Source organism: Spermophilus citellus (assembly GCF_964194105.1).
Source record: "Spermophilus citellus genome assembly, chromosome: 5".
Lineage (NCBI taxonomy): Eukaryota > Metazoa > Chordata > Mammalia > Rodentia > Sciuridae > Spermophilus > Spermophilus citellus.
The window spans coordinates 55,457,269-55,470,056 of NC_138186.1; the positions used below are offsets into that span (position 1 = coordinate 55,457,269).

The window sequence follows — 12,788 nt, forward strand, 5'->3', positions numbered from 1 at the left end:
GGGAGGGAGAGAGTTTAGGGGAGAGCAGGGAGAGAGGAAGAGAAAGAAACATGTCCATTAAGAACCAAAACAAAACAGCATACTATAGTGATGCAGTCACATCAATGTTTATAGCAGCTCAATTCACAATAGCTAGGCAATGGAGCCAACCTAGGTGCCCTTCAACAGATGAATAAAGAAAGTGTGGTGTATACACAACAGTGGAGTATTACTCAGCCACTATGAAAAATGATTTTATGACATTTGCCAGTAAATCGATGGATCTGAAGAATATCATGCTAACTGAAAAAGCCGATCCCCAAAAACCAAAGGTCAAATGTTTTCTCTGATATGTGGAAGCTAATCCACAATAGGGGGCAGGGGAAGAATAAAAGTGCAGTAAAAGGGGATTGAAGGGAAAGGAGGGGAGACAGGAAAAGGAAAGACGGTGGATGATTTGACATAACTTTCTGTGTACTTATATGAATACACCACAGTGAATCTCATCATCATGTACAGCCACAAGGATGAGGTTCTAATTATGATAAGACATTCCATGCTTGTGTAATTATATCAAAATTGATTCTACTGTCATGTGTAACTAAAAAGAATCAATAAAAATGTAAAGTGTGAAAAATAAGTTGCAGTGGCAGAGCAGCATCAGGTGGAGCTCTGTCACATTTCCTCCCTGTCAATCTCTATGCTCCATTTTTATGGACAAATGGGAGATGACATCTCCAAGCTGCTTCCTGCTGAAAGAGGGTGAAGTTTGGGGAAGTGACCCAAAGTCCTTGTTCTCTGTCAGGTGGGGCATGGACAGTTAAGAGCATTCAGCATCACAGGAGCCCAGGGGTCCACAGTGGCAGATGGCAGGTGACTGGACAAGGCATACCTAGGGCAGGGATCACACTAAGACAACAATAAACAAGACACCATGCTGTTCTTGTTATTATAGCTCTGTGGTATTATTTGAGACCCAGTCTTGTGATGCCCACAGCATCACTCTTCTTGCTCAGGATGACTTGGGCTGTTCTGGGTCATTTTTTCTTCCAAATGAATTTTAGAACTGTTTTTCTCTAGTTCTGTGAAGAATGTCATTGTTATTTTGATGGGGATTTATTGACTCTGTATACTGCTTTTGGTAGGATGGCCATTTTGACAATATGAATTCTGCCTATCCAAGGCTATGGGAGGTCTTTGCTTTTCTAAGGTCTTCTTCAATTTCTTTCTTCAGGGTTCTAGAGTTTCTGTTATCTTTTACCTCCTTGTTAGATCTATTCCCAAGGTTTTTTTTTTTTTTTTTTTTTTTTTTTTTTTTTTTTTTTTTTTTGCAGTCACTGTGAATGGGATAGGTTTCCTGATTTCCTTCTCAGCAGATTCATTGTTGGCATACAGGGACGTGATTGATCTACCCAGAGGAAACCACGAGGATATAGAAAACTTAAACAGGCCAAAATCCAGCAATGAGATTGAAGCAGTGATAAAAAGTCTTCTAACAAAGAAAAGCCCAGGACCACACAAATGCTTGGCTGAATTCTACCAGACCTTTAAAGAAGAACTAATGCCAACCCTCTTCAAATTATTCCATGAAATAAAAAGGGAGAGAACACTGTCAAATTCATCCTATGAAGCCAGTACTACCTTGTTACCAAATTCAAAGGTATATTAAGAAAGAAAACGGCAGACCCACATCCCTGGTGAATGTAGATGCAAAAATTCTTAATGAAATATTGGCAAACTGTATTAAAAAAACACATTCAAAAGATAGTACACCATGATCAAGTGGGTTTCATCTGAGGGATGCAAGGTTGGTTCAACATTTGCAAATCAATAAATGAAATTCACTACATAAATATTCCACCACCCATTTATATTAAAAGTATAACTAGAATAGAAGGAACTTACTTCAACATTTTAAAGACTATATATGACAAACCCAAGACCAATGTCATACTGAAGGAAGAAAAACTGAAAACATTCCCTCTAAAATCAGGAACAAGACAAGGATGTCCAGTCACCACTCCTATTTAACATAGTTCTTGAAACTCTTGCTGGAGCAATCAGATAAGAGAAGGAAGTTAAAGGGACATGAATAGGAAAAGAAGTCAAATTATCTTTGTTTGCTGATTGTATGATTCTATATTTAGATGACTTCTAGAGCTGATAAACAAATTCAGCAAAGTAGCAGGATACAAGACAAACATACATAAATCATTCACTCCTATACTGCAGTAAGGTGCTTCTTTGAGAATGTGGAAATTAAGGAATTAGTGTCACCCAAGAGGGTGCCAGATATCCATCATTGTGCCTGGACTACCCATTCTTTTTTTGAAAAAAGAGAAACCTCTTGTCACACACTTTTTTGCCTCGGTGGGCTACTTTCTGACATATGATACCATTTTTCCTCTCTGGCCATAGTGCCTGGACTAGGGGTTGGTTTCTGACCCAAGACAGAACATTCTTAAGCCTGCCAGTAGCTTCTATCCTGAAGGACTAGAAAACATCAATTGGGTCAGTAGGTTTCTCTTTTTTATACTTTAGTTAAAAAACCGAGCAAATACTTAGCTTATTTGCCTTGGGGACTGAAAGATAAAGGATACTTTCAGGTACAGTTGGGGCCAAGGGAGACCAGTCATGAGAAGGCAGCAGCTATGGTCAGCAGGACTGGCAGGTTGTGAGGACAGACAAACACGGGTAGTGAGGGGCTCCGAGGGGGCATGAAGACACACGCTCTGGGGCACTGTGGTTCCTGATGACTCCCAGGTCCTAGTTCTGGCTCCCATTCAGTTTGAAGGGGCTAGCTTTTAATATAGTGTCCTGATGAGATTTTTCAGCATCACTATACAAGCATCCTAAATCTAAGCTCAACTGGGTTTCTATTTCTGAAAATCAAGGGCCAAACTAAAAATTATTGTTTTTGTGATACAAAACACTGTGCAATGTGACTTGGGGGTTCATCATTCAGAGGTGGTGTCATGGGAGAAGACACATCTCCAAAGAAGGGTCCCAGGAGTTCTCAGAGAAGACTTGACTCAGCACCAGAGGGGTGTTCTAAAAGAATTTCAGCATGTGCCAGTTGATGGCATAGACAGAGCTTTATTTAGGAAAGTAGATACATATTCAGGGAGAATGGGACTAAAGCAAGGAATATATTTTCAAAGAAGACTGTGGGCCATCTCCAGAGGGAGAGACGGCAACCTGTTGGTGTAGGGTGTTAGTATTTATAGAGGGCTGGTGCCAGGGCAGAGTTGTGTAATTTTGCTCCAGTTTTTCCTACATTTGAACACTGCTCTCATTTTACAAGAGCATGGGTCAAGGGCACGGGTCAAGGGCATGTCACTCAGGAGATGATATTGATTTTGAGAGCTTTGTGCAAATCTTAGTGGCTCATGGGCATTTCCTATGAGACTCAGTATATCTCCCCCTTTATCCAAAATCCCTATCTCAGTAGGGTTGGGATATAATTATATTTTAGTAAGAAAACATATACCACATATTTAATCTTATCTGGAGAAAGGGCATTATATATAGAAGGTGACTGGTCAGTCTGGATAGTAGATGAGGCAGGTTGTAATGGTGAATGCACATGGTCCATAGAGGACAGGGGCTGAACCCAGAACTAGAACTGACATAGACATACTGGTTCCTGTGGGCAATGGACACCCTGTGAGTCTTCACCACTATGAGAACCTCTCTCTCAATACTGCCTACTTGTCTTTGTTTTGATTATCTTTGTGGTTGGAGATAACTAATCTAGTTTGTTCTTTGGGAGGAGGTGCCTTAGATGGAGATGATTAAGAGTTCCTGTCTACAAAAAAAATATTCACCCTGGTAAATTAATGAATTGCTTTTTAGGCTTGTAGTGTATGATTCGCACAGGTCAGTCTTCCTGAGCCCACTGAGCTGAGGCCAGGTCCTGGGCCCTGGTTTACTCACTAAGGTAAGACTACTCTGTCAGGACTCCCAGGAGGCAGCCATCCATCTTGATTTGCTGCCATTCCAACCAAATCATTGCTTCCTCCTCTGTACACAATGATTATTAGTGTTACTGCTTGTCAGTGAATGTGCTCTACAGCCTCCAGCTTGTATCAAATCATGTTTTTGTTTGATTTCCAAACTATGACAGCAAAACATTCAATCAATTTCATGAGGACATCAGTCATACCGGTTATGAGCTGTCACTCAGATAACTGCATGTCTTGGAACATTCTGCAATTTCAGTGACACCGGAATTGTTACAGAAGGGATCTTAAGAAGTCATCTTTGCTCTTTTTTTTTCTCTAGATACCCTGAGTCATCATAGAAAGATATTTTCCTATTCTGCTTTTCAAGATTCCCAGGATCTCTATCCATTTAATTACCTTCTTGACAAAATGTTCTTTCACACAATCAAATATATTTCAATGTAACTGAAAATTGCTTCTTCTTTCTTGAGTCTCTTGAATACTGAATTACAATTTATTGGTACTTCTGTATAACATTAAATAATAAAAGTAAGCTCTCTTGCACCTATATTTCTTAGCAATAATTAGCTCACCTGCAATTGGCTAACAGGGAAATTACGTTATATAATTTCCATTCTCATTTGTTCATATAGGATTTTTTTCCCCAATAAGCTAAAGTTTTGCAACACCAGATAAAAGCAGCTGAGTGCAGGAAGCTGAGGAGAAGCACAGACCTAAGCACCTTCCCCCCTCCCCACATTCCCTTCTGTGGTCCAGGGTAGCCATGTGTTTGCTCTTAGAAACGCTGATTACAGAGGCTGGGGTTGTGGCTCAGTGGTAAAGCGCTTGCCTAGCATGTATAAGGCACTGGGTTTGATTCTCAGCATCACATAAAAGTAAATAAAATAAAGATCCATCGACAACTTTAAAAAAAATATATAAATGCTGATTATGCCATTCTTCCCAGCTTTGTGTGGCTGTTCATATCTCCACAATTTAGCATCCTCAACCTTCCTTATATCCTCTTCTATCATGATATTCTTATTTCGGAAAAATATTTGATGTTTTATATGGTATTTCCTTATGTATCAGGAACCTAACATGCCTACTATGTCATTATTGTTACTGAATGGTCATTGATAGAATTCTGGTTAGAGATAACATGGATTTGCGAGTTCTTCCTCCAATCTTAATTTTTCTACAATCTCTGCTCTTTTTCTTTTTCCATATTTTTTATTGGTACATTATAGTTGTACAAAATGGTGGTATTTATTGTTACGTATTTGTATACATTATAGCAGAAGCACCTGCACTTAAAACAAGTTTTAAATTTTTCCTATTCATAGTCTTCTTGTTTTTTTTTTTTTTTTCTGGACAAATAAGTCTGTTACCTTTCCTAATAGGAATTATCCATTCTTTTACAGATGTCTCTTGTTCCAGGCCACCGATTTCTGTAACATTTGTAGTGAACATGATTTTTGTATGCCCAGCATTTCTTCCTTTAAAGAAGGATGCCTCTTTCATTCCTTACTAACCCTGCTCAGTGTCTGTAATGGTGCCGATGGGCTAGGCGCTCACCAGAGGAGCGGCACACGACCTAGGCCAGTCAATCAGAACGCTCTGAGCACCCAGAGGCAGGGAGGATGTTCAGAGAGGGCCCACAACAGAAGCCAGGTAGATAGTTCCTCCCTGCATTGGCCAAAGTCCAATGTTGTTGGTAAAGATCATTTCTTAGAACTATTCTACACACCATGTACACTGGAGCCTCCAGGGGTACCTTGCTACTTAATGGGGAGAGGCCATCAGATAGCTTAGTTAAGCAGAACTAAGATATGGAGAGAGAAAAGGAGAGGAGAAGGAGAGAGAACGTATTCAAAGCCAGTTTTACTCCTTAGACTTCTCAGTTACATGAGGCAATAAATTACTTTTTATGCTTATAGGCAAACATCCTGGCCTATGCAAACTGGATGCAAATTAATTGAAAATTTTTAATAAATGTAATTTAAACATCAAACTAAATACTCTAATACACAAACTGGGTTTATATTTAAAATAAATCGGTGGTGAATCACTTAATGAAGCAAAAATCTACTTGTAACATCTTAATCATCACTTTAGCTGCTTTCCACTGAATCATCTCTCTTCTTGTGGAGAGCAGGAGTTACCTAGGAAACGCAATGCAGTGTGGGCCTGGAATTGCTGGGCACAGAAGGGAGAAGTTTGGCTTGCGCATTTCTTACTTTTGAGATATTATTATTATTTAATTTTTTTTTTTTTTACTTTATAGTAATACACTTTTATCTCCTGGTCTCTGATGACATCTATGCCTACTGTTAATCAGGCTTTCTCTAGTATTTATTTGTGCCGGTTACAGTACTTAAGCATAAATACTTGGTTACATCTAATTTTACTAAACCTCATCTAAGTTCACACTTTGAATTCTTTTGCATTTTCTGAAGCATCTGTGAACCCATCCAGTTGGCACCGTAAGGAACCTGAAGACACACCTTCACTGCTGTTCTCCAAATGATAAAAAAGCGATATCTGAAACCCATATGGACACTGAATCCTACCAGAGATGCTGCATGCCCACAGGAACCTTAATGCAAACTAGAAAAACTAGGAGTTCCCCCATCCGGGCAGGTGTGAGCAAGAGCAGGCCCATCTGCTCCCACAACCTGGGCCTCCTCCTGTATCATGTCACAAAGAGTCTTATTAATTTTCTTGGATTACGCCTGTAGCCCCTGAACCAGGGTCTAGGTTGAGCCTCTCGCTGGGCATATTATGTATGATGATAAAGGCCAAAGATTCAGGAAATCTGAGTAATAGTTTAGGGAAAATTTAAACTTAGGAAAAAACATAAATGTTAGGTAAACTTGAACTTGTGGAGATAGCATATGGGGCTTAAAAGTTTGGGGTTTGGACAGAAGTGGATTTTAATTGTAATTTCACTGAACTCCATTTTTTGAAAATTCTGTAAAATAATGAAAATACCATTATTTCATAGATTCTGAGACTACATCTACCTTAAGACCTATTATAGAGGTTTTTTAATGTGAAAAAATAACCAAATGGGATGACTAAGCGTATTCTCATATCACAGGTATAAAGAGTGTAAAAATTATGTGTGTTAGAATCTAAGATGTATGATAATACATTTTCAGGTTTGGAATATTTCCATAGACTTTACTGGTTGAGCATCCCAAGTCTGAAGATTCAAAATCCACCATGTGGCTCTCCAACAATTTCAGATTTCAGAGCATTTTTGATTTTGAATTTTTGGATTTGGAATGTGCAACTAGTACCCACCTTAAAGGTCATGTCTTCCCTGTGAGGATTAAATGAGATAATGTAGGTCAAGTTCTCAGCCTGCCATGGAGTAAGGGCTCCATAAATGGTGGAGGCTGCTATTGTCCTTGCTGTCCTTGTTATTTGAAGCTGGCAACAATAGAAACAAAAGGGTCAGGTCATCATAATCTAGCAAAATGAAATGGAGATTATCTTTTTTCTAGGAAAAGATACCAGAAGCAGTAAACCTCAAGCAAAAACTGAATGCAGAACAGGCAGAGAACTGAAAAAGAGGAAAATAGTCCTTTTTATCCTGCTGATAAATCTGAGAAATGATTTCCTGAATCCCAAATGTACGCTGGAAACATTTAAAAGAGTATTGTTCAAATCGTGGGTTGGAGTCCTTCTTTGAATTAGGAAGTAAAGAAAATTGCCAGAACATTTTGCGAGTGTTTTCAAGTGTTTGTTTTTTTATCTCACCTTTCACTAACAGCTTCTTCTAGTACATTGCCTATGATTTTTGAATGGATTACCGAGCAGCTCACTAGTGAAAGCCTCCTGGGCAGCCTTCTGCAGTGGTCATTTTCATTTAGGAGGGCCTGGGGGGAGGAAGAGGTGCCAGGGGCGTCAGTCAAACTCTTTCACCTGCCTCCAAAGCACCTGGCCCTGGCCTGCTTTAGGAGTGGGCCTCACACCAAGGAACAGCCTGTTCATTGTCCTTTGATGCCGAAGACAATGCAGCCAGTGGTGGGACACTGGAAAGGCGAGTGCCAGGATCCTGCAGTCAGAAAATGCCAGCCCGATGCCACTGCCTCTACCGCAGGTGGCTTCTTGGCCCATGGTTGACCTCACTGCATTTTGGAACACGCAGTGATGGAGGTAGAGTGTGTATGAACGCGCTCACAGCATGGATGGTGTGATGAAGAGCGGCCGGATGCCCTTCTAAATGGGACAGGTAAAGACAAGGACAATGGCTCTCCTATACAAACAGAGACCCTGTTATTTTTCAGGGAGAATCTAAATTGGTTATTTCTTCCATTTCTATTTCAACTTGTTTCCATCTCAGGATTGGTGGCAACAGTTTACCTACCTAGTTGGGTTGGCTTCTAAAAAGGAAAGGCGTAATATGGACTGACCTTGTAAAAGTGGGATGTTATGTGGTCGCTACTGAATAGGAAGCCTTTAGGGGTTTTTGAGAATGAAACTCAAGAGGCAATTCTAGGTCACAATATCAGAAAAAGCAAGTTGCCGTGGAGACAGTGGCCTCTGAATCTCTAAACACATGGGTTGGCCAATCCATAGAGCACAGCACAGATTTGGTTCCCTGTCCGTGCGCCAATTACAAATGCACTGCCTGGCATTCCAAGCCCGCCTCGGGGCCCAGAAGCAGGATGTGGCCCAGTTGGGAGCGGTGCTGAGTCACCATCCCATGTCATGGTACATCTGTGCTGTGATCCTGCCTCCTGGATTCACTAAGGCACTCCTTGGGGATGGCAGACTCCACTTGACTTATTTTTTTCCCTAGGAAAACTGCAATCACATAATAAATTCCTAAAAAACATTTTCCTTCAAGTTTGTCTTGGAAATTTTAAATATGTGTACCCATTTCACCCATACTCCCTTAATCTTGACCTGATGTCTGCGATACTATGATGGTGGCTTCTCCTTGTGGTCAAGTACTGCAACCTTCCTGGGATTTCTTGGATTAAGAACCCAATTTGAAAGGTGGTGGCCAGGAGGTGGGGCTTAGTTTGCAATTTGCATAAGATGAAGAGGGAATGCCATTGGTTTTACTAACACCTCGGGACCAGCCAATTCTCTGTTAGCAATGGAAGCTTGAGTCTCAATACTGGTGTGAGCTCTACTTGTTATTTTCTGAGCACAACTTGCATAGTAGTAGGGCACCCTCTGACCTGCCTAACTTTGATAATATGGCAAACTAGATCCATCAACACATATTTCTACACCGAAATTATAGAGAACTTGGGGTCACACCATGTTGACAGATGGGCCTGGATCCACCGAAATCTGCTACCCTTTTCCTCCCTGCCTCCTCTCCCTTCCAGGCAGCCATGTCAGCTAGAAGGCCCCTACCCTGCTTTCCAGGACTGGGCTGCCCCTCCCCAGGGCCTCTGCTTTCCTGCCTGAAGCAGAGGGCGCAATAGCTTAGTATCATTTTCCTTATAGGTTTGGGTCACTGACCTCTTTGGGAGCTGGATAAGCTCTAGATGTTATCTCCAGAAAAAACACATGTATTTTGAAGCCTCAGTTTTTTACATGCAGTTTTAGGGAGTTGGGGAATCAGGTCAAGAAACAGGTTTGCAAATTTTTTTTTTTTTTTTTGTGTGTGTGTGTGCCAGAAATCTTCTAATAGTCTGAAGAAGGTATTGACTCTTTCTCTGAATAATGATTTTAAGTGAATAAAATACATACTCTTATAGGAGAAACCAATTATAATGAAATAATTTACAAAATTTTGAAATTTTCTGATATAGAAATACCTATGTACTTTCATCTAAATGGATTAAATAACAAGATCTAATGGTAAGTCTAGTAACTACTGCAATTTTGAAGTACCGATGAGCAGAAAAGATGTTTTACAAAGACTGCCTCATTGTGAAATGAAATTACTGTGATTTCCACTGATGGCAGGTGCTGCCATTTCTGCTGGGGTCTGCTGTCTACGTTCGTCACTGAAGGCAGTGCTAAATTTCAGCTTCAGGTTCGTGAAAATCCAGGGGCATGTGTCACCATCCATAATTCTGAACTTTAGGTTAACAACCCCTGAGATGCAAAGATTCTCTGTGACTCGGGGCCTGGCAGCCGCACCGTTCTGCCTTTATCACAGAGGGAAACACGGGGCTCTGTTCCCAGACTTAGATCAGCTGAGGCTATCATGATTTCCTACATTCTGCAGGGCAAGTCGAGGGGACACTTACAGTAGCTTCTGTCCTGCCCCTGTGGAGAGAGGAAGATGGGGTGGGGTGGGAACTGGGGGGTCAGCTGCACACAGGTAACTCCTGCTTTCCTGAGCAGAGGTGAAGGTAGAGAGATTTCCTCTGTGAAGCTGCCTCAAGTCTGGAAAATGCCTCAAGTCTGTCGAGTCTTGTAGCTTAGGATACGGGAAACCTCTTCCTCTTACTTTGAACAGGATTTGAGGCCCTCAGGCATCAAGTTTGCCACTTGGCTTAATGACTCCTTTCCAGACATGCTCTCCTAAGTGGGGGAGCCCTGCTCGGCTGCTTGTGTCCCAGGCAGATACACGGGTTTATTTTTGCTTCTCTTCCTCCCACGGCTTTATGAGTGGTGCTGAAAAATGCATACCTGGGCCCCAAATGCTAAGCCTGAGGTTTGGCAGGTGTAAAGGTGTGCACAGCACTTGGAAATAAGAAATAGCATCGCTATCATCATACAGTAATGACAAGTTGAGCCACTGTCACAACAGCAGGGAAAGGCGGGACTTTCTCATTGGTGTGCTAGAACTCAGGCCTGCATGAGGATGAGGAGTTCAAGTTCAGATAAAAGGAAGTGCGTTCCTGATGGGTGGCGGAGGGACAGCAAACTCCCCAGGAAGAGCCCCTGAAAGCGGCTTCCTTGGCAGGGCCTCTCCTAGAACTAGATGTCGTGGCTACTCGGAGGCACATGATGGTCTGACTGTCACCATCTGTCAAAGAGGCTCGCACAATATCGTCTGCTTACCAATTTTACTTCTTGCTTCATTTATACTTTCTCCCAAGGCCTTTGCTTCAGAAAACCTAGAGGGGGAAAAAAGAGAAAAATTTACTTTTTCTGTTCATCCTACATTATGTTTGAAAAAGAATAGATTTCTGAGACATCTGTAGACTATTATAAAACTTTATTAAAAGACATAAAGGAAAATCTAAAGAAAGTGAAATATATTAGGCTTAAAAGTAGAGATAAAGTTTGTATTATTATAGATACCATGAATTTTTAGTCTTTCCAGCCTAGAATTTTCATTCTCATATTCTTTAATTTATGGTTTTGATTTTCTTTTGTTTTATGCTGCAAGGGTACCAGAATAAAGCATGCAGTAAGGTTTCTGTGCTGTGATCTATCAATCATGGTACCAAGATCTTAGAGCAAAAAAAAAAATACATACTTAAATAGTTTTTTTCCTGATTATAAAGTAATAAATCATAGATCAGCAAACTATAACTGTTCATGAGACAAATCTAGCCTGATGCCTGGCTCTGTAAATAAGGTTTTCTTGGAGCACAGCCACACCTACTCATTTCTATACCGTCCACGGCTGCTTTTGTGCCACCACAGCTGAGCTGAGTAGCTGGGACAGGGACTGCATGGCCTACAAAACTGAAAATAGTTACTATTTGAAAATAAAAAAAATAAAAAATTTGAAAATAGTATGATTATTGAACCAGAGTTTGAAAATGTAATTGAAGAAAAAAATTCGAATAGATCCCTACACAGAGATAAGCACATTTTCATAGACATACACATCTAGGTTTTTTTTTTTTTTCCCTAGCAAGTTTCTATAAAGTGAGCTCATACTATACATAGGATTCTGTGCCCTGATTTATTTTGTTTCACTTAGCATTTTAAGTCCTTCCCTATGGCATTAGAAACTCTGATTTTTGATGAATGCATACTAGTTCACGAGATGGTCGTGCTGGTGTTGAATCAACGAGGCCTCTATATTTTCTAGCATCAATTCATGAGCTACCTACAACAAACCCAGCGGTGCGCTCAGGAAGGACCTGGCCTCTAGGAGAAGCAGGTAGTTCAGTTCTCTACACAGAGTGGACCTGATGAAATGTTGGTTGCCTTCCCTTCCTTTCCTTTCTGCCATGAAGTTAAGGAGGTAACTGAAAACCTATGAAACAACATCCACACTATGTGGTAAGAGTAAATCGCTGTGCTATCTTGGGTAACCACAGTGATGCCATTAGAGTTGGATTAGGAAAGGGCCTTTCCCTGAGTGGGGCCAGGAGGTAGGAGAGCTTTGTGCACAAGGTGGGATTAACTGGGGTTTTGCGGCTGCATAGGAGTTTTCAGAAAACTTTTTAATCTGAAAATTTCCAAATATAAACAAAATAGAAGAGTAGGACGAGCCCTCACATACCTTGTGCAATTTTATTTCGATCATCTCTGTCTCCCCATCCTCTTCCCACCCTCCCAGATCTTTCTGGATCCCACTGAATCCCAGCTCTCCTCATCATTGTCTCATCCATAAACATGGAGCTGTGTAGGACCCTGTCAGAGGCAGTGGGAGAGGCATCCCAGCAGGGAACACATGAGCAAAGGCCCTCTGCTCTGTGCAGAGCGGGGAAGCAGTGCAAATGACGTCATCACCATCTTTCTAAATCTATCTGCTGGGGCTGGGCTGCAGGAAGGAAGTGTCCAGGGAAGGGGACTGCATTTTCTCTTAGTGCTGAGTTTCTAGGGACCCCTCCCGGCTGCCTTACTGAGGCTGTTCAGTTCAGGCTCAGTGGAGGTTATGGAGGTCTTCTCCTCAGTTAGGGCCTTGTCCCCTTCCAGAGGGAAGTTCAGTCGAGTCAGAGCTGGCTCGGTCCAACACACCGGCAGCAGGAAGTGCTG

General features: G+C 41.3%; 1 protein-coding gene across 5 annotated transcripts in view; it reads right to left on the reverse strand.

Moving 5' to 3' along the window:
• Positions 1-12,788, reverse strand: part of KIF6 (kinesin family member 6) — a 400,202-nt gene that overhangs the window by 82,408 nt on the left and 305,006 nt on the right. For all 5 annotated transcript variants that reach the window (XM_081295096.1, XM_081295095.1, XM_081295094.1 and 2 more), the window contains one exon: positions 10,911-10,966. In XM_081295096.1, the coding sequence (XP_081151222.1) occupies positions 10,911-10,966 (56 nt within the window). The remainder of the gene's footprint in view (positions 1-10,910; positions 10,967-12,788) is intronic.